Raw genomic sequence first — 22995 nt, 5'->3', positions numbered from 1 at the left:
CATTCTTCAATGCTAAGTCGGTTGGAGGTGACGCAAAAATACGTCTCCGAGCAGGACGCCCAGAGTTTTGTCCGATCTCGTTAAACATTTAGAAGGTGATAATAAACGAAAGTACGTGGAAAAATGAGAGACACTTGGCAAAGAGGACCCATATTTAATGCCGAAGTCGATGTTTTCGCCGATAAGAAATTGGACTTTTAACCCGCTTTCGCTTCTCTTGGACAGCTGGATCTACACATGGATCTGGTGAGTAAGTCGTCGAGATTCACATGGAAGAGTTTGAAAGCGTAGAAAAGTCTGGGCGCATACAAATACTTCGTTGCTGGATCTGTTCTCAATCAGGAATAAATCCCACATAGTGATGGAGTCACTCAGATTTTTTCAATACGAATACCAATATTTAGATAAATGACCCCTGGTTTTACACAAACTCACATTCATTATGATTGGAAAAAAAAAAAGACAGCGATTCGGCTCCTCGTACACGGAAGTGCGTTGCAGCCACACGTTAACCTTTGAAATCCTCTACATGACTGATGGTTTATTTTCTTTTTTTAAATATGCGTTGAACTCATTTGAGAACAATGCATATTAAACAAACAAACAAACAAAAAATCTGTCGGGGAGAGGTTTACTGAAGATTAACGTGTGGCCGCAACACGCTTCCGTGTACGTTGTAGATGACTCCCTGTCATATTTTTTAACGCATTGTTCTCAAATGAGCCAATTTGGCATTCTAAATACTTTTTGGCAATTTGAGATTGAGAAAAATAATTCCTACCTGAAATGAAGTGATCGTTACACAGGCATGTGTGTATTTTGGTTGGGCACCAGCCATCATGTTAAATTGCCGAAATCCATCGATATTTTCTGATCTTTTCAGATGGTATTCCATAGAATGACCTCTTTGAATATCTGTCTTGTCTGTTGTAACAACCAACAGCACAACAAGTCTCGGGCATTGTGAATATTCTGCTCGGGTTCAATGTCCCCCACACCGTCGAGCAGCTCTTTTTGACCGGCAATATGGCGCCGTGAAAATGGTGACGTCACGTGCACGATCTCCATAGACCCAACAACAACTTTTTTTTTAAGAAGTGAATCCAGAAAACCCTTGAAAAAGTTTCCTTTTTTTGTTACTAACTCCCTTTTTCTTTTAGCTTTCCTTTATATAAAGCACGGCATTATCTGTATTACTCTGAACTTTCTTCCTTACCTTCAAAGGCTTGCCTGCCTCGCACACACCCACTCACTCCACTCGCAAAAGCCGTCGCACATAAATCATTTGATTGTCTTAAATGTCCCACTGGCGCTTGTGTTTACGACGGTAATGAACAGAAACAAGTAGCCTAAATCGTTTAAAAGTTGCATTTCGGCTAATGAATGTGTATGTCAGTCTATGTAAAGATGGAAATGAATGAATAGAGTCGGCAATAACATCTCTGTTGTGATGCGAGATGGGAGGACGAGATTTCGTACGCACTTACCTCTACAGACTTTGCAGCATCTGCCACTCAATGTGATCTGCTCGGACTCAGGACACTGGAGTTCTGGGCACGGCTCGCTGGGGACCACTCGGCGCATCGTCCTGTCCTGTGACGGCCAGAAAAATCGCACGTGAGCCTTTTTTCTCTCTCATTTGACCGGTGTGCCTCGCATGTAATTACGCTGCTAATTATTCATCCTCTTCGTTTCCTCTTTCCATTCCCCTCTCACCCTCTTTCCAAAAGCAATTACTCAACTGGTCAATAGCGGGTTTAAGTGAACTTCTGCTGGGGACGAGAAATAGTTCTTTTTTCGGTGTTTCACATCATGCTTCATTATGCAGCAGCGAATCAGCCACATGAATTATTCCTATAGCAAAGTGTGTGCAGAGAGCTACAGTACGTTAGAATCATTTTCCAAGCGTGCTCGGGCTTTGTCGACCGGCTTCATGCGTGACGGCGCCAGAATAACTCAAACCTTAATCAGTTTTCAATTGTTTTGCTTTAGTCAAATGACACAGGAGAAGGGTTTGTTTGCTTTGAGGGGACAAAATTTTGCCACGGTGTTGAAGTTGCGCCGCACAATTGTTGTCGTTCACCGGTCCAAACTTGGACGCCGCTGCGCAGAAGGAGATGAGAGGCTCGACAAGCATCTGTCAGGGGATTCGTGCGGCAGCGGGCTGACTGACAGCGCACCTCATCCTTGTTTCTTTGATCTGCCAGGGGACCGGCAGTCAGTTTAGCGAGGGCCACAGATGGGCAACGCAAGGTGTGCGCGGGAGAGCCGGCCGGCTGTCGGAAGCGGCGGCTTCTAACGGCGCTTTGTAGCCGCCGCGGGGGTCACCCGGTTGAAAGGATTGAGTTCAGCGAAGAAAAGGCTATTAATCATATTCCTTTTGTGAGTGATTATATACAGCCTGGCAAAAACCGAGAAGTTAATTAACGGAAAATGCCAACAACCGGTCCATCTGCCGCACATGACGGGAATTCTCGAAACAGTGCAAAAATGAATGCAATTCAAGAAAGCGAGGGAACAATGACTGCTATGTTCTGCTGAACTCAATTAGCAGGACTGTGCCAATTACGTTCAAGCACAAAAGACGGGAATGACATGCGAGATCAATACACTTCAGACGAAGTGTCTCCAAAGATGACTTGCTCAGATTTGATTTATGGTCAACCCCCACTGTTTGCTGCGTTTATGCAAATAAAATAAAGTACCGTAATGTCCGGTCTACAAGCCGCAACTTTTTTCCCCCACGCTTTCGACCCTGCGGTTTATCCGGTGACGCAGGTAATTTGTGCATTTTTTTTTTCTAACGGCCGCAAGGGGGCACGCGAGTGGAATAGGGAAGAATGAGACTGGTGTAATGTATGTGCCGAGGAAATGACTTTTACCGGCCCTGTTAGTGCTTCATTAGCGTGTTGCTGCTGTGTTACTGGCTTGTCTTAGTGATATTTACCAGTAAGTTTTATTGTAACCAGCCCTGTTAGTGTTAGTGGTAGCGCGGCGTTAGCATTAGCGCTAGCTTTAGCGTAGCGCTAGCATTAGCGTTAGGATGGCACTAGCATTGGCGCTAGTGTTGCACTGTGTACCGTCTTTGTAAATATCGTGTTTCAATGCGGTTTCAATGTGGGCACTTGATTTCGGCTTATAGACAGGTGCGCCCTGCTATAAAAATCTATAGAATTCTATAGAATTTGTACAGAACAACTTGTTCTATAGAACTTTGGCTGTGATTTTCTATAGAATTTCTGCAGAACAATAGAATTTCTATAGAAATTCTATAGGACTTGGGTCCCAAAGTTCTATAGTTCTTTAGAAATTCTTTAGAAATGTTCTATAGAAATTTTTTAGCAGGGGCGGCTTATGTATATACCAAATGGTATTTCCTTTACAAATGTACTCGGTGAGGCTTGTAACCAGGTGCACGCTGTAGCCCAGGAAGTACGATAATCATTTGAAAATAATGGATGGCCTCCTATAAATCTTTGCCAATGCCTGGATAAAGAGTATAAAGCCATAAAGATAAGCCAAAATTATGATCCAAAAACACTTGGGTATCATTTCAAAATAATAACATTCAACTTTAAGATAAATGATGATTGATTCTTTTTTTAATGCAGCAGAAGTGCACAAGTACATGTGGCAGAGACTCTCCACGAACAACCCTGGCTAAATTTACAATAACTTCTTCTAGAAATAAAAGGAATTTAACCCATCAGTAATTTCTCACTTAAATAATACTTCTGTGATACCAATAACTACTTCCTTTGAGCCAGGGAACCTTGGAACATCTTACAGTGTGACAAAAAAAATAATAAAACACAAAACTGTGGAGTTTTTCAGCAAATAGTTGAGAATAAGTCCCACAGGAAAAAAAAGCATAAATAATACAATTTCAAATAGTGAACCGCAGCTTCTCTCAGGAAGTAGTCTCGGGAATATTTAGCAAGCCAGAGGAGACGAAATGAAATGATGTACCTTGCACTCAAACAGCAGACACCTGCCCGGGGAGTCCCGCACAGCCTTCTTTTCGCCTTCCACCAGCTCCCATCCTCCAAACAGGCAGACAGCTGTAATCATTTTTTTTAATCAATTACGTGGAGTACAGTGTTTTATATATTTTTACCTTTCAACTTGGCAAGATCCTTTACAGTCCTTGTCTTTGCTATCAGATCATATTTACACTTGGATACTCATGAGTTCATTCTCCTATAATTATGCCTTCGAAATAAATTCGTAGTATTCATGTAACATTACAAATTCATTCTCGTAGTACAAGTGAATGTCGATGTAATTTTTCGATGTAACAAACGTGAAATTTATACTCACATGAATAGTTAATTCAGATACTGTTTCATCGCATGGAAAAACAGAATTACGTGGACCATGACAGGCATATTGCAATAAAGATGTGGGGAAAAAAGGAAGTGAAGTCATATTTGACCATTAAAAAAAACAAAAAACCTGAAGCTCCTCCTTGGGGGGCTTTCATGGAGAGAGCGAACCGCATCTCTGTCGAAAGCATTGGTAATGAGCTGTGTGTTTGTCTACCTTGTCGAGATAAGAGAACACACAGTGGGCGTTGCACTTAGAAGAATAGCCTGGTGCGCTTTTTAAAAAGGCGTAACAGCGCGAGCGGGGCGCACAAAATGATTCAATCCGCCGCTAATATTACCCCCGCCCCCCATCCGCGATAGGGAATTACATCCCGGGCTATTGTTTGTTGCTCGTGCGTCAGCTGGGTGGCCAACGGCGGCGATGTGTGGGAGTGCGAGATTGGAAAGTCTGTTTGCCGATGAGGCATGCGTATCCCGTGGTGTTGGGTGTGTTAAAAGTGATTTTTTTTTTTTCCTCCCAGTCAACTCAGAAAATCGGTCATAAATTTTCAAACATGTTTGATATTTAAAGGTCAGGTGTCATCCCTATAAACATTCTAAAATAGATATTGAAATTAAAAATACATATAACATTATTCACTTCAATGTCCATACGAAAAAATAAATATGAGCGGAGCACACGTCATCCATGCGCAGCGTTGCAGAAGTCTCATTCGACATCCAAGTGGTCGCCATATTGGCTGCATCTCCAGCCCGTGACGTCATCCCAGACATTCGCCATTGAAAACACGCTGCGGGCCCTACTGTGGGACACGCCCCTTCAAATACAGAAGCTCGTTTCGAAGAAGAGAACATCTCACAATGGAGTGAAGTGGCCGTGGCAATATTACCCTATTGTTTTGAGCCATATTTAGATTATATGCGGATTACTTCTAACAACGGACTCCCGGACAGTACGTATGAGCCAGCCCGGCTGAACCCGTGCTCGTCCCCGCCCATCTACTTTGAGACACAGAAGCTCATTTGAAAGAAGAGAACATCTCACAATCGAGTGAAGTCTGGGGCAATATTACCCCTTTGTTTCCATCCACATTTAGATGATATGCGGATCACTTCAAACTAACAACAGACTCCCAGACAATAGTATAAGCCAGCCCGACGCGGCAGCCTTCGCTGGTGAACCCGATGTGGAAGCCGTCCGACGCGCACGTCCACACATATAGCACGCCTGTCATATGTAAGCGGATCTTTTGTTACGTTATGAGAGACGGATTACGTGGTCCCTCCCCAAACTATTTTTTTTTTTTAGTAGCTATATACACACCTACCTGTCATTTGGAACCCACGAAGCTCTCTTCCCTTGCACCTGTATAATCCATTTTTCACGACGAACCGTATCTTATGGAAAAGTATGTAGAGCGAATCCATCCTCCCGAGTGTTTGAGCAATGTCCAGCAATGCAACGATCCGGCATTTTGGCTAACACGAAGGAACAACAAACTCACTTCCCGCAGGTAAAACTAATAGAAACAAACAAGTCCGCTTGAGCGTGCTACTGCCTCCAACGTAACTTCCTGGTTCTTGTTGAAAACAAATCCCTCAAGAGGACTTTCATGGCGGGAATTACAAAAAGCCAAACCCGTCAAAATCATGTTTTGTGGTGAAAGAATGGATGGGTCCATACCGGCTGCTGTTTTTTTTTTTCATTAATAACATACTAAAAATCATCAATTTCATGACACTTGACCTTTAAGCTCGCAAATCTTTATTTTTGTGGTCATCGCTGACTGCGATGTGATGAGTGTTTGGATAGCATCGCTCACAAGTCATTCACCATGAAAAAAAATGTTTTTCATGCTTGTAGTCTAATTTGGAATTGTATAACCTCAGTGGTGTTGGAGTTGTGAAGACTTTTTGAAATCAATCCCTTTATTATCATAGCCGGGTCACACCAATAAAACGAATAAAAGCCGCCTTTCGGTGCTTGAGCCGGATGTTATTTTGCAGATGGACAGCTTGCCCCGACTGCTTTGACATCTCTTTAATTTGGATTAATGGAAGAACGCAAGTGGCAGAAAAGCTAATATTCTTCAGAATTGCATTTTCGTTGAGAGGGGAATTGGGAGCTTGTGTGACGGTGAGGAGGCTAATAAGAGTTCATCGTCCACCCCCCAGGGGGAAAAAAGAAAAAAAAAGTGGAGCTTTTGTGGAGAAACGTGATGAAAAAGACTTTTACCCAGCGGTAAGCTACGGTATGCGCCATGAAAGCTGGAGAAGTGTGCGTCATTTCCTTCGACATAAATATGAATGAGTGGCTGGCATCGGTACGACCGACGACCATCTGTGTTTTGAAGCGCGCTCGTTAACAGCGTCACGTGCAGATATGTGCACAGCGACAAGCGATTCCACGTTACGAGTTAGCTTAGCAACACGGCAGCGCCCCGGTCGATAACGGGCCCCGACCCGGGCGGGATGCGCGAGCTCTAAACGTTGGTAGCGCTGGGGTTGTTTGCCGACAAAGCGTGTCTAAGCGTGGGAGGGAGGACGGGCAGGGGTTAAGAGTGGTCCACTCACGCTGACATTCCTTGCAGCAGGCGCCCTTCACATAGGCCGGCAACGTGCCCGCCAGGCACTGAGGATGAGGGCAGGAGATGGCCTCGCACTGCACCGTGCCGTTCTGCCAGAGGAAAAGGAAAAAAATAATAACACCAAGCACTGTTTGAGGAGAACGTTCTTCACCCACCGTGAGTTTTTGTTGTATTCATCGCCCAGTGAGCTGAGACACACACACTTTCACTATTGATTGTAAACACAGCCTTTATCCGTCGTCTATTTTGTGTGGTGCTTGACCTCATTAATGTTTCTGGTGTGCTTCAAAATTGAGAAAAATGTCAAACGTTGTGTGTAATGCGTACGGGGGCCGGACGGACTAAGTAAGTACCTGAGGAAGTTTGAATGGACGCACTCGGAATATTGACGATTTATCTGCCCCACCACATCATTTTACGCGGCCTGTGAAAGCAACTCACGTGTATATACTTCCATGAGTCTTGCTAAAATCAGCACTAGAATTTTGAAATTGTTATACAGTGAAGAAAATAAGTGTTTGAACACCCTGCTATATTGCACGTTCTTCCACTTAGAAATCATGGAGGGGTATGAAATTTTCATCGTAAGTGCATGTCCAATGTGAGAGAGACAATCTAAAAAGAAAAATCAGGAAATCACAATGCATGATTTTTTTTTTTTTTAATGATTTATTTGTGTGATACAGCTGCAAATAAGTATTAGAACACCTGAGAAAACCAATGTTAATATTTGGTACAATTGCCTATGTTTGCAAATACAGAGCTCAAACGTTTCCTGTAGTTGTTCACCAGTTTTGCACACACTGCAGGAGGGATTTTGCCCCACTCCTCCACACGGATCTTCTCTAGATCAGACAGGTTTCTGGGCTATCGCTGAGAAACACGGAGTTTCAGCTCCCTCTAAAGATTTTCTATTGGGTTTTGGTCTGGAGACTGGCAAGGCCACGTCATAACCTTGATATGCTTCTTACGGAGCCACTCCTTGGTTTTCCTGGCTGTGTGCTTCGGGTCATTGTCACGTTGAAAGACCCAGCCACGACCCATCTTCAATGCTCTGACTGAGGGAAAGAGGTTGTTCCCCCAAATCTCACAATACACGGCCGCGGTCCTCCTCTCCTTAATACACTGCAGTCGTCCAGTCCCATGTGCAGAAAAAAATCCCTCAAAACATGATGCTGCCACCCCCATGCTTCACAGTAGGGATGGTGTTCTTGGGATGGAACTCGTCATTCGTCGTTCTCCAAACACGGTTCGTGGAATTATGATCAAAAAGTTCAATTTTGGTCTCATATGACCACAAAACTTTCTCCTATGACTTCTCTGTATCATCCTAATGGTCATTGGCAAACTTCAGACGGGTCTTGACGTGCTGGTTTAAGCAGGGGAACCTTCCGTGCCGTGCATGATTTCAAACCGTGATGTATTAGTGTATTATCACACGGTGACACGGTGATCCCAGCTCTTTTCAGGTCATTGACCAAGTCCTGTTGTGTAGTCCTGGGCTGATCCCTTTCCTTTCTAAGGGTCATTGAGACCCCACGAGGTGATACCTTGCATAGGGCTCCACTCCGATTGAGATTGACCGTCATGTTGAGCTTTTTCCATTTTCCAATGATTGCTCCAAAAGTGGACCTTTTTTCACCAAGCTGCTTGGCAATTTCTCCGTAGCCCTTTCCAGCCGTGTGGAGTTGTACAATTTTGTTTCTGGTGTCATTGGACAGCTCTTTGGTCTTGGCCATGTTACAAGTTAGAGTCTAGGGTGGACAGGTGTCTTTATGCAGCTAACCAACTCACATAGTGCATCTGATTCAGGATAATACATGGAGTGGAGGTGGACTTTTAAAGGCGGACTAACAGGTCTTTGAGGGTCAGAATTCTAGCTGATAGACAGGTGTTGAAATACTTATTTGCAGCTGTATCACACAAATCGTTAAAAAAAATCATGCGTTGTAATTTCTGGATTTTTCTTTTTAGATTATCTCTCTCACAGAGGACATGCACCTACAGTGAACATTTCAAACCCCACCATGATTTCTAAGTGGCAGAAGTTGCAATATAGGAGGGTGTTCAAATACTTCACTGTATGTAATAAACAATAACATTCAGATTCCGGAAGCATTTTTTGTAACTAAAAACCCTTTTTACAGAAACTTGAACAATAAGTGAACAAACTACTGCACCTACTCTATGCTGTAGGCTAGGCTTGGATATTCCCCAACACTGGTATTAATAATCTGTACGGTGATTCTTTAAAATAGTTACTGTGCTTATGTCTTATAGTCAATCCAAAGCGTCATCTTCATATTTAATTTAAGAGTTCCTCCAATTTTGACTGGGCCTGTAATAAGCGTCGTCTCTAAGGCTGACGGTCCCGCGACAGCAACATCTCCGAACCCGCCTCGCATAATTGATAACATCTTCTTGCATGACCTTTGCATTTGAAAAGGTCACAGCTAATTGCCGCACGCCAGGTAAAGAACATATCCCCGCTAATTCCTTAATTGTGGCCTAGCGCGACCGTTCCCGGCGAACGAAGCCATTCCATTGGCTGAGCCGATAAAAACAAATCCCTGATGGTGATTACGTCTGTCAGAAGCAATTAAGTGTGCGGCGCGTGGAGATGCGATTTCCTCGTTTATATCGCGCAGGGTTGAGCAAATCAGGAGCTCGGTGATTTAGTTTCATCATCTACGGCTAAGAAGACTGACAGAGGGTGAAATGTTTGCTGATGTGCTACAAGCGCCACATCCCCAACTACTTCTAATTCTCCTTTTTTTTTTGGCAATTATTCACACTTGCCGCAGCACAAAGTAGACCCTCGAGAAGGCTGGAGCAGCGCTAAGCGCCGTTGTTGATGCGTCTAATCTGGCAGCGCTGTGGAGGTTTGTAACGCGGCATTTTCGCCGGGGTAGCTAAGGTAACTAACTGGGCGCGGGTGAAATGTGGGAATGGAAAAACGAAATACAATAAAAGACAATATAATGCTCCACGCCCCCGTCCTGCCCACTACACCTAATGAGTGAAGGAGAAAAACACACACGCCGCTATGAATGTTTGCCCATCCATCCGTTTTCAAAAGGAGCCTAGTTAACAATTTGAAGCCTTCAATGAATGTAACACATGCATTTGGGCAATGTGGAAGGAAGCCAGAGTTCCTGGACAGGGACGGGGATTCAAACCCTGAACCACTTGGTTACCATCCAGCCCAAAATTGTTTGTGTGGGACACAGTGTACATTTTCCATTCCAGTTTTGATTTCATTAAATTTATATCAACAGCACATGTGTCAAGCTCAAGGCCCGGGGGCCAGATCGGGGCCGCCGCCTGATTTCATGTGGCCCTCAATGGCAAATCATCTGTACCAACTCCCATTTTGGTTAAAATCTTTTTCAAAATTTCAAATTGTCAAGTCATATAAATGATAATGTTGCGTTATTGCATTGAAAATCCATTACCCTTGATTTCCGATTACAAAACTAGTTTATGATGAGGCACTTAAAGATTTTTCTGGTTTCACAGTCATAACGGCCCCCCGAGGGAAACCATAACTACAATATGTCCCATGAGAAAAATGAGTTTGACACCCCTGATAAACAGTATAAAGTACGTCAAAGAATGAAAGATGTGGATCACCATCACAGGTGTCTGATTTTAATGCACTGTCATTCTATCCATCCATACATTTTCTTTTCCGCTTATCCTCAGACGGGTCACGGGAGTGCTGGAGGCTATCCCAGCTGAAGTGCTGGAACTTATCCTAGGTGTCAACGGGCAGGAGGCGGGGTACACCCTGAACTGGTTGCCAGCCAATTGCAGGGCACATGGAGTCAAACAGCCACATTCACAATCACACCGAGAGGCAACTCAGAGGGTCCAATTAATTTTGGATGTTTTTGGGATGTGGGAGGCAGGCGGGTCTGGGATCGAACATGGGACCTCAGAACTGTAAGGCCGTTGCTTTCCAGCTGATCCACCGTGCTGCCACACTGTAATTCATTTACTTTGATTCACCTTTAAATAACTAACTTAATTTTAAAGCAAGGACACTTCAATTCGGAAAGAATAACCTTTTATAAAACAACTATGAAAACAAAACGTGAGCACTTTATTTTAGTAATTGATTAACCATTTTTATATCCTTGAAGATGTAGTCTGCAGTTAAAAAAAAAAACACAATGTCATTAAAATTATCTGTGCAAATTACTCGTTTAAAAAAAATCCACCCTCTGTGCCCCCCATCTAATGAAATGAAGCTATATTTAAATTTTGTCAGTTTAATGTTTGTAAATTACAATTAAATATTATTTATTTTATTTTTTAAATATTTTTATAATGAATTCGGGCACACAAACATTTTATGTAAAATTTATTTATTAGTTTTTTTCTTTTTGTACAATTTTGTTTGTTTTAAATTAATGTATAAACTATGATGCGGAAATATCTGTGTGAAAGTTGTACTTTTGGATTGATCCTTAAAACGATGCTCGGAGCGCACGTGGAGTGGAATTTTCCACAGCTGAACCTCACAAAGTAAGTTGAAACCGAGCGGTCTGGAAAATGGACGGATGCATGACTCAACAGCACCTTTGCTGGTTGTTGTTCAGTAATGACACCCTTGCTTGGTCGCACATGCGCAATATGGATGAACATCCCGGCACTTGACATAAACGGAATACTACTCCATATCTCCATATCTGTACATCCCAATACCTGCACAAACACTCATCAACGCGCGAAGGGCTCACCATGCAGGTGCAGTTCCTGCAGCCGTCTGTCCAGCCCTCGTCCTCGCGGTACACCACCCCCTTGATGGTGCAGGTCCTCTCGCAGTAGCAGCCATCCAGCCCATTCATCTTCTCCTCTGCCTTGGACAGCTGCTCGGGCAAACCAGAGACAAGATGGAGAGAACATGTCTCCGTGATGGTTGGATTTACACCGCAGCGATAGTGTCAATAGGATCTATGTATAGTCGCATACAATATGATGCTGCTGCCTATTGCTGCATTTTTTTCTCATTTGCATCTGAATGTAAATCCTGTTTGCGTAGTAATGAATCTTGTACTCTAAACTGCTTACAAGTTTTGCTTATAGAACTGTAAAATGCTATACTTGACGCTGTACAGATTTGCAGTAAACTGTATAATAGGGTTAGGGTTGCATGATATAATATCTTGTTTAAATGTATATTTCATTCTCAACATCTTACATGTGGATTCTTGTTTTAGACTGTGCATGTTTGTGTTGTGTATCTTTGTTGTTTTGGCAACATGCATGAATGCTGGCTCTGCTTGCTCCTGTTCATATTTCCATCTGCATATACTGGAGTATATGAAGTAGGCATTGCATCATATGGAACCCTGTTTATATTGTATAATATTAATCGTGCACACTACATTTCATTTTCAACTGCTTGCATCGACTTTTTATTGATACATTTTGTGTATGTTTTTGTATCATATGTATAGCATAGTGTAGTATTCCATTTATATGCAGTCACTCACATTTGAAAAATGTACGGGCGTGGTCAGTCATGCCCGCAGATATAAAGTTACGGGTGTGATTAGGGATGGAATCTCAAGATCTTAAAATAACTTACTAGATTAATATAACACAACTGTAAAATAAAAATACATAACTAAAATAGAAAACAAAAATTTCAAAGTCATAAATGTTAATTTCGAGTTTCAGCTGGTATTAGCAGAACATGATAAAAAAAAACAGTATTTAAAATTTTTCATCAATAAAAATTCTTGATCTGACCAATTTTATCTGAAGAAAAGTTACATGCACTGGCCTGTCAAGGAACAAACACAAACGGTCAATACCTGCAATGTTTTGAAAATGCTGAAAGGTTAGTTCAACATAAGCGGCATGGCAACAAGCTAACGATACATTGGAACAAACATTCCTGTCGGCAATCGTGATGTATTGTTATAATCTAGCGTAATTTATGGCGGTATCTATTGTTAATCCATTGACGAAAGCTAGCAGTAGATGATCTACTGTATATCTTCCTAAAGCATGTAGAGGGGAAAAGTTTTCAACTTCAAGATAACGCGCTAGCATGGGGGAAAATGACCGTTCGCATTTAGATATATGGACAGACCAGTCTAGGTAAGTTTCTTTCGGCTTGTCCCTTTCGGGGTCGCCACAGCGTGTCATCTCAGATGAACGCACATATGTTTGGCACAATTTTTACGCCGGATGCCCTTCCTGACGCAACCCTTCTCAGGGAGTGGAGGCCCCAGTGGGATACGAACCCACAACCCCTGGTTTATCAAACCAGTGCTCTAACCACTGAGCTACAGGGCCTCCTATGGACAGACCAGTCTAACGTTCGACTTTATATCAAGTCAATCTCGTACTTATTACAGCTAGATACTGAAACATTACCTGTGTTATATCCCAGAAATGTTTTCAGTGTAACTGAATTTCCTTTGGTGAAGCTCATGATGCTGATGACTTTCAAAGTAAATACGCTCGCAGTACGTGAAACAGCTCTGAACATGCGCTTTTGGCCTAACTTCCGTACATGTTCAGTACGGTTAACTTGCATTTCTAGTTTCCAGGTGAATACTGGTTGTTTAAGATCAGGCTTGTTTAGTTAACAACATTTTGAAATAAACAAATATAAAAATAAATGTCAAGGCTACACAAAATAAGCAACGGCTTTCAATATCTATTTTTTCTACTTGTAACAAATTGTACACGCGCGATTTTTCGTGCTCGACTGCAGATTTGTAAGCGTGGTCGCACGCGAGCGTGGTTGCGCTCGTCAAATGTGTGTGACTGTATATTCATGATTTTTGTGTGTGTGTGTGTGTTTGTATCAGATACAATGCTGCCGACTATTCAGTCTGCAGTTCACATTCACTTCTGCCTATGTACTGTATGTTGCATGATGTAGTCATGTAGTTTGCCATTGACATCGCCATAGAGAGAATGTATGATTCATTTCTGGTTGCCACATTCACCGCTGTTCTCATTCTGTTGAGCAGGACTGGCTGGTGTTGATTTTTCAGATTTTATGTGGCACCAATCGGCATATTTTGACAGCTATTGAAACTGCAGTTATCTAATCGATTTTTATCCACATTTGGAAGACTTCTAATTGAGGTCTTGGACAATTTATTTGATCTCTGTTTTAGTAATATACATGAAATAAAGCCAAAAATATTAGAATTCTGTCACTTTGACCATTGAGTTTTAATCCAGCCTTTGTGTGTCTTCATTTCTAAGAAAAAAAAATCAAAGTAAAGCATTCAACACATTAAACATCGCAATCAGCCAGTTGATAGAAACGTTTATGACAAGAGCACTAATAATCCCTTGGCCTCGAGTCTTCTAGTGATAATGTCTGAGAAAGCAGATTGCAGTTTCACAGTAAACATGACCTTTGACCTCACAGATGTAAATTTCATCACTGGGCGTCGGTGCGCAAATTCCCAACGGGTGTTACCGGGCGATTACTGGGAATGAACAAAGGTCGCGGTGACCTTGAACCCTAACCTCTATTTGCATCGGCATGTAAATGAAAGTACCCGCAAGAAATGCCTGCGGCTGCGGTTGCGGCGACAGTGGGAGAACTGGATGTCGTAATTACCGTAGATTACCTTAGTGGATGTTTTAGCAAGTATATCCTGCAGCTCCATAATCTTCTGGACAAGTCCGTGGAAATCATTGCAGGTAGGACACGCTAAAGGATGAAGGAAAACATAGTTATATGCCGTTAATCCATGCCAGCCCTTCTGTTCCTTCAGGCGTGTAATATAATACACACACGGAGACACACACAAAGAAGAGTTTCACAACTGACTTGGCAATATGCATTAACAGTGGTATCCACATGTGTTGCTACACTGTTTTTGTTCAGATTTTAGTTACTCACTATTATAACACAAAATTTTAATGGCATTTGTTTGCCCTTCTATGGTGTTTTGTATTGTGTTTGGCCATTAAACTAGGAGAGATCCATTCATCCATACATTTTCTGACCCATTTATCCTCACAAGGGTTGCGGGAGTGCTGGAGCCTATCTGAGCTATCACCGGGAAGGAGGCAGGGTACACCCTGAACTGGTTGCCAATCATTCGCAGGGCACATTGAAGACAAACAGTCGCATTCACAATCACACCGAGGGACAATTTAAAGTGTTCAATTAATGATGCATCTTTTTGGGATGTGGAAGGAAACCGAATGGCCTGGAGAAAACCCACACAGACAAGGGAAGAACATGCAAACTCCACACAGGCGGGGCCAGTATTTGAACCCCAGCCCTCAGAACTGTGAGCCCGACGCTCTAACCAGTTGCTCCACCGTGCCGCCCTAGGAGAGACTCTTTTGGCAAAGTTGTGTTTTTTTAAATACACGTGTCCCTGTCTTTTATGATATTTGATTCAAGCCACAGGTGTCAAACTCAGGCCCGGGGGCCATATTTGGCCTGCCCCATGATTTTATGTGGCCCACGGAGCCAAATCTAGAGTGTCAATTTTCATGATTCTTGCAAAATCTGTACCGAAATTTCAAAATGTCATTATCATAAATGATGAAGTTGAGCTATTACAATCATTTTTGTTACCAATTGAAAAACACATTGCCCTTGATTTCTGATTCCAAAACTAGTTCATAAATGGATGATGTAAATATGATGAGACGATTAAATGTTTGTATTGTTTCACAGTCGCAACGGCCCTCTGAGGGAAGCCGGAAAAATTTGTTTGACACCCCTGAATTAAGCTAAAAGTACTGACAAAGTGGGACAATTTCCAAAAGCGAATTTTAGCTATGAAGTTATTTGTTTGTAGTTCTGGTCACACCTTATTGTTCTTTCATGTCAGTGTCAAGACATACTTTGGTATAATATATTTGTGACTTATACACAAGCAGTAATATATATGTATAGATTAGCGTACAGTGTGTGCCATAAACTGCCCATATCTATCATATTATGCATTATTTCACTCCAAATTCGAGTCATAATGTGCACGAATGTAAGATACTATGTATACTCTCTATCTATGAATTAATGTAAAGTGATTGATATCGGGAAAATGTTTCTATAAAGCACTCACTTCTGTTCAGGTCTGGACACTGGGAGATATATCCTTGTGGCATGATCACAATTTCAGCGTCCTGCATCAGCCCCTGAAAACACACGCAGAGGCACACACACATATTGTAAAAGTCGGGCCAGTGGAGCAAAATGGATGGCAATAAGAGAAATGTGTTCTCCCCACCCCAGAGATTGAGATAATAATAATAAAACCTCCTGGGAATAATCATCTCCCTGGCAGGGGGTTAAGCGACAGGGACGATGGTTGCAAATTCTATTTCACCACATTCTAGCTATTGATTACTCTCCGGTCCCTGTCCTAACCCTGGAAATATATGATTGCACACATAGGGGTGATGACAGTCCGTCTCCATGGTAACGATCCATCTATCCATATTCTAAAGCGCTCATACTCATTAGCCACTCCAATTTACTGTTCATTCATTTTATATTTCTGGTAAATGAAATCCTACTCAAATTTAGCCTATAATAACAAATCTCACTCAGACTATGTACCGAGCGCACTTGGTGATAAGCCGATCGGTACGCAGAAAGAGGTTAACGCTAGTGCGGCCGCGCTACCGCTAACCCGGCGGTGCTAACGCTAACGCGGCGGTGCTAACGCTATCACGGCGCTGTGAAGGCTAATGCGGCGGTGCTAACTCTAACGCGGAAGCACTAACGCTAATGTGGCGGTGCTAACGCTAGCGCGGTGATGCTAACATTGACTAGCGCGGCAGCTGTGAAAAAAGTCGCGACTTGTTGGCCGGGAATTACGGTGTTCGTCTTTATGTATCAAACATCCATCCATCCATTTTCTTAGCCGCTTATTTTGAAGAAAATGTTCAGACAACATGACGACCAAATTCTGAATCAAAGCAGACTGAGACTTCTTGATCAAATCAGTCAAAGCTTCAGAAAACAATTTGGAAATGTTTATCAAACTATTGATGCCATACTCCACCAACTTGAAAAACTGTAGGCAAAATATCATCGCAATTTAGTAACGCACATTCGTAGGATATCTGTTTCCGATCGCGGCTCAACTTACAATTTAGCAAAATGGCTGCTTCAAACCAAAATGGAGATGTTCATGTTCAATTTCAGGCATGGGACTTTGAGATTTTTCCATGTGGTACTTTTATGAAAGACATGTTTATCCAGTTTCATGTTGATCCAAGAAACTGGGTAGACTGAACTGTGCCTCGGGTGCTGTCATATAACCCTGTCTTACCAACGTAAGCACTGTTGACACCTGAGTTCATTTGGCCAATCACTAGCGACCTTGCAGTCATATAACCACATAAAAATTCTCCTCAACCTCCCACAGAAGAATTTAAAGGGATATATGTACATGGCAGAAACAACGAAGGAAACAACGGCACGTGACTCAGTCAGTAGAGGTACCGCATTTATTTTACAAACTACAACAACAACAACTACATACTACTACGTTAACATCTGTGTCAGCCCAAAGAGGCGACATTTCAGCCTTTTCATTTCTATTTAACCTCTGCCTAATAGGCCTATTTTGCTGTTTCACAAGTGTAAACACGCACAGAAAAATTATTGTGGCTACATTTGTCTTGATGTATGTTCTATTGTGAAGATTTCACTCATTATTGTTTTAGCTGAATTGACATGGGTGGGAAACATTCCCATGTTAGAGTTCACATTTTTCATATTCTGGTTAGAAAAATGAGAAATCCGGAATTAACTAATAAGTAGCTCCGTACTTGAATTTATTTTTTCACTAATTAATGTACTTTAACCTTGCTCAAGTGGCGTGCTGAGGTCAAGTCATACGATTTGAAAATATCAGTAGTTGAGTAAAATTTGTGGCTGCTCTCGCCACCTCTGATTTGAATTTGATTGAACACATAAATGAATATAATACCCACGCCTGGTATTTTGATGCTTTTTGAACCCCAAAAAAACAGAGGAGTCCTCCAATGTGACAAACGTTTACTCAGTCCCCGCAACATAAAGAAAATCTAGACTTGTCAAGAATACAGACAGTCACTGTCAGAGAGATTAGAATACCGGTAGTTACACAATATAGTCCTGATAAACTGCGGCGCTATTCCAGTCAGATCTGTCACAGCGTTCCACTCTGTTTCCGTCTTCTGTCTGAGAAGTCAGTTCATTTTTCTCTCATCAATCATGGAAGAACCAAAGCATTTACTTTAATCTCTTTCAGACGCCGACGCCTGCCCGCTGTTTTGTGTTATTTTAACTGAAAAAGTGCACCGGAGAGCTACACAACGAACTACAATGTTGGGAAGACTCGCCGCTCCGTAAGCCTCGACGTTGCTAGTTGTTGTGCCTGCGGTGCTAATTGGCTAATCATTAGTCTCCAGCAGAACTCATTGAATTCAGTGTCGGTCGACCGAGAAACTGCTGCTTAAGGTCACATAACCAGACAGAGGTCTGAACCCGGGAAATGTGAACAAACGTTCAGACTTGTCTTCAGTGTATGGCCTAATCTGGGAGGCTGGATGATTGATAAACAATACGACAGAACAAGCCTAATGAGCGCGGTCCAGAGGCTATTCAACGATTTCTCTGGAATCAGCGTTGTGGAGGTTTGCTGAGATAATTGTATTGGGCTTAGCTGCGTTCAAAAGGAAAGGAGAGGGAAACAAACAATGCTGATGGCAGCCGGGGCAACAGTCTCATTAAAAATGGCTAAGCCTTGAGAAATGTTAGCAATTAAATCCATGCAGCTCCATCATAAATAAAAAACAAACAAAGCAGAGATGATTTATGAAATAAAACAGAGGCGAGCACTTGGGCTTCACAACATTATGAGTCCTTCATGGCAGAGTAACACAACGCATCCGAGGAGACATCAAAATTGATATTTGGAGTTTGCGTGTCAGTGCCAACCTTGAAGAATCCATGAGCTGAGTTTCTTTGCCCGAGCCAGAAGGAGGCGTCCTCGGGTATGTCCATGTCAGGGGCCTCAACCACTCGCTCATAAATCCTATAAAACAATTGGAAACAAATAGTATTGATATTGTGGTACCTGTGATACCTTCGCTCCCAGATCACTAAAAGGTGTAGTCAAAATACTTCCCAGCGAGTTGTGGATAACAGAGTGTGAGTGCTCAGGTATTCAGAATAGCAACACTTAAACACCAAAGTGATGCGATGTGAGATAACGTGTGGTCAGGGAGTGCTGCTATGATCTCAAATTCAAACCTGGAGGGACATCATGAGTGACTCACACCAAAGTACTAGGACATACCGCAACAACAGCACCATTAGGTCCTATTCACAAGAGGTTTTTTAACAGACAAATATGCTCTTGAGTAACCCATCTGTCTATTTTGTGAATCACAAGCGATCAGGAGCCAATCCCAGCATACTCTGGGCAAGATGCGGGGTACATCCTGGACTGGTCGCCGGCCAATCGTTGGTCACATACGGACAAAGAAGCATTCACACTCACATTTACACCGACGCTTGCACGAAATGTCGTTACCTATTGCAGTCGACGTGTAGGATGACGTGAGAGGCGCTGACGGAAACCGAGACTTTGTGCCACTGGTCGTCGGCCAGGCTGTAAGGGAACACCTCAGTGTGGGGCTGCAGGCCTTTGGTGCGGTAGTGGAGGCGTACCTCGCTCCGCTGTCCGCTACTCTCCAGCTCCAGGAACCTGTCAGGAGATGTAAATATTCCATTAAAAAAAAAAAAACAACAACAACAGTGTCGCAACTGTACGTTCTCTGTCAGTATGGGGCTGATTGGCAAGCGTTTACATTTTAATCAACAACAGTAATCAACCAAAGCGCAAAACATGGCAGTGAAATGCATCATCATCACAACAGTAGCGCTATTCTGTTCTCGTGCTGGGACATTTTGACAATTTCTAAGCTCCGACAAAAATCACAGATCATCACTTCTCCCTTTGACATGCTTCGAATAGAATTAAGCGGGCGATACACTTACCGGTAATGCAGCTTTCCGACTGGTGATCTTAAGCTCCGCCCCCTTAGCTACAATTGCCATGTCCGAAATGGCAACTGAGCACAACAGGTTTGAAGTCGATTCTCTATCGCATATTCCAGATAATATAGCGGTATGTTTTTTGCCAAATGTGTCAGACTCGTCCAAAAGAGTTCTACAGAGAGGCCTCAACTATTTCACGCAAGGATATGTACACGGAATTAAGATTATGGACGGAGCAGGACGCAATGTCAGAGTTACAGCGAAATGGCGATCGATGCAAAAAAAGTTTGACGCCTCACAAACTACATATTGAAATCCAACAGGATAAAATAGTGGAATCGTACTGCGCATGCAAAGCAGGTTGAGTACGTTTTTACTTGGAAAGATCATGAGTAATATCATTGTAGTCCTTATAAGTGAGTGGGTGTATTCATTTGACTTGGCTCGTAATGGAACCCAGTGCTCTGTCTGAAAAGTCTGATGTGATACAAATGGGCAAATAGACATTTCTCTTGCATGACATTGCATATTTACGTATCACTAACCCGACTCTTCGGCATAAAACATTACACACTTGATTCAGCAGGTCAATGATAGACTAACAAAGTGAAAGTTGTTCCCCTGCAATGTATAACGCACTGATAATAATTCAATCAAACTCAGAGAAGATACTTCTCCCTCCCTTAACTTTGAATGTACAGCCTTTTGTTTGTTGATATTGTTCACATTTAGTTGTACATGCGCTCTTCCACAAGCCTTAATCCATCGTAGACACTTAGTCAACTGTGTTTTAGGCTTTGGAAAATGAATCAAACGGGCCAGGATATCTTTCATCAGAATTGCACGGTCCCCAAGCGCATCTGATAACCATTTTCTTCGTAACAGTAACTTTTCCAAGCCCACACTACTGACAACTAGCATTGCTTGTGGGACATCGTGGCGGCAGGGGCGTGTCAAGGGTTAAGACATTGCGGCTATCTGATTGGCTATTATTGTACGAGTGATCGACGGGTCGGAAAGGTCAATTTCTCCCTCTTTCTATCGATCAGAAAAGGCACAATAATTAGACATCTCGAGAAGACTGTCAGTTTAGGGCGAATCCCGGGGTGCAGCATGTGTTTTAAGAGTAAGGGTCGACTACTTAACGCATCGACTTCACCACTGCACTTTTGCGATTATATTGCAACTTGAATTTGATCAATCACCAATTAGGTATTTTGGCATCAACCACACAGAATCAGCAGATTGTCGATTGGCACAGCGCTGCCTCAAGCATGTGGAAATATTTTACAAAGTAAACTAATAATAGCGTGTTTATTGTCAAATTAGAAGCCAACGGACACATGGCAAACTCTTCTTCCTCCTTCCAGTCGCCCCACCCCCAGATTAACCCAGCCAATAACAAATCGCAGGCAGTTGGATTTACGAAATCATTCAGGTAACACACAAAATCCCCAAAATTCCCCTTTTCTACCAACTAGAGTGAGAAGAGACCCAAGATTTCTTTTAACCGTGTGTGTCGGGTCTCTGGCATTTTAAAATTTGGCTAAGACTGTGTGTACGAGGCTTTAATATGCAAGGGAAGAAAAGACACTTATGCACGTGTAAAAATGGGTTTGATTCATCTACGGACCTCATCTAATAGATTTACTTTTCTGAGGTCGTGCATCCGCGGATGACGCCAAATTAGTCACTGCCACGCATATGAAAGAAAACGCTCGCCGTTGCTGCATGCAAATTTCCCCGGAAAGGCTAATCAGCGGCGAAAAAGGTCATTAACATCCCGGTGAGCTCTCTCGCTTCTCAGGACTGACTTTAATGTACCAAGTGTTCAATCAAGGCATTACGCCGGATTGCTGTTGTGATCATCCAACGGCTCAGTTAGCTCAAACTAATGGGAACCATCGGGCCACTAACCGCGGTTAAAGTCTCATCAGTTTCCCGCACACGATTAACGGGCTCTGTATTTGACTCGTTGATGGACTGTGAATAATACATTAGCGCACAGGATGATTTGTTCTGTTTACCCGCCTGCCTTGTAAAACATCGAATAATGGCCAGCAAATGAAGAAATTCAAGCTTCAAATCAATAAGGAAGTGATTGTGCTGATTCATCACTATGTCATTGGTGTTTTTGTCAGTATTCCATTTGACAAGCTACTACTGTAAACGGCGCGATATTCAGCTAGAGAATGGCGAATGCCAACCTGTTCTCTGTCTGATGAATGGAGAGGATGACACCCGAGTTGAGGTGCTCTTGTTTGAGGGTCACTAGCACAGTGAACTCGTTCTTGCCTCTCAGCTTGCGGATGATTTGCTCCGAGACCTCAGCGGGAGCTTTCACTTCTCTTGAAGAACCTAAGTCGTAAAATGAAAAATAAAAACACATTACAGTAGATACTCTTTAAGTCCCTGTAGAGTGAAAATAAATGCCTTCAAAATTTGGCACACTGCTGAAAAGAGTGTTAACAACCAATTTAAATGTTTTTTTTTAAATCTAACCATAAAAATGAGGCTTCAAAATCATGAAAAATTAAAATGTCCAGTATGCTCTCTCACACTGCCAAGTGCTAAAACCAGACCCAGTTGAACTGTTAACTGCCAATCATCCTGTAAAAATGGAAACTACTTCGTCCAGCATCTTTCAGATGCTCACACATAATGTTTGAGCCATATAAAAATATTCACTTAAAGCCTCTAACAGATAGAATATGGACTAATAAGGTCATCATGGGACCTTTCCACGTTACGACATTGAGGAGGTTGCTCACATGGTTACTGAACTGGTTGCCAGACAATTACAAACCTATGTAAATCAGAAACAAATCTCAGAATTCCCTTTAAAGGGCAAGCAAAACATTGAAATGGCAAACAAAAGCTTGTACGGACCTCTCATTTAGTTGTCTTTTAAATCTAAACTGCCCACTGAAATCACAAATTTAGAAAAAATGAATAATTCTCCATCCATGCACGTTCTAGAAGCCTTATCCTGGTCAAGAAAGCTGGAACCTATCTCATCTGACATTGATCACAAGTCAATCACTGGACACATAGAGACAGATTACCACAGATC

The 22995-nt window shown here is 42.4% G+C and overlaps 1 protein-coding gene and 1 long non-coding RNA gene across 4 annotated transcripts in view; one reads left to right on the top strand and one right to left on the bottom strand.

Moving 5' to 3' along the window:
- The window catches only part of nell2a (neural EGFL like 2a), a 109504-nt gene that overhangs the window by 71184 nt on the left and 15325 nt on the right, over nt 1-22995 (bottom strand). The window contains exons 1-10 of one of the 2 annotated variants that reach the window (XM_061822998.1): nt 22812-22975; nt 22130-22280; nt 19456-19629; nt 18858-18954; nt 15988-16060; nt 14530-14612; nt 11662-11790; nt 6903-7005; nt 3970-4061; nt 1488-1593 (exon numbers count right to left, since the gene is read on the bottom strand). In XM_061822998.1, coding sequence (XP_061678982.1) covers nt 1488-1593; nt 3970-4061; nt 6903-7005; nt 11662-11790; nt 14530-14612; nt 15988-16060; nt 18858-18954; nt 19456-19629; nt 22130-22280; nt 22812-22818 — 1015 coding nt within the window. In that variant the 5' untranslated portion in view covers nt 22819-22975. Of the gene's footprint in view, nt 1-1487; nt 1594-3969; nt 4062-6902; nt 7006-11661; nt 11791-14529; nt 14613-15987; nt 16061-18857; nt 18955-19455; nt 19630-22129; nt 22281-22811; nt 22976-22995 lie in introns of those variants that run through there. The other variant, XM_061822997.1, reaches the window with a different exon arrangement.
- The window catches only part of LOC133502329 (uncharacterized), a 39358-nt gene continuing 17840 nt past the window's right edge, over nt 1478-22995 (top strand). Inside the window, exons 1-3 of one of the 2 annotated variants that reach the window (XR_009795443.1) lie at nt 1478-1617; nt 6923-7072; nt 10622-10656. This is a non-coding gene — a long non-coding RNA (uncharacterized LOC133502329). Of the gene's footprint in view, nt 1618-6922; nt 7073-10621; nt 10657-22995 lie in introns of those variants that run through there. The other variant, XR_009795444.1, reaches the window with a different exon arrangement.

The sequence above is a fragment of the Syngnathoides biaculeatus genome, chromosome 6 (assembly GCF_019802595.1).
Source record: "Syngnathoides biaculeatus isolate LvHL_M chromosome 6, ASM1980259v1, whole genome shotgun sequence".
NCBI classification, from domain to species: Eukaryota; Metazoa; Chordata; class Actinopteri; order Syngnathiformes; family Syngnathidae; genus Syngnathoides; species Syngnathoides biaculeatus.
This window is presented reverse-complemented; position numbering and strand designations above follow the sequence as displayed.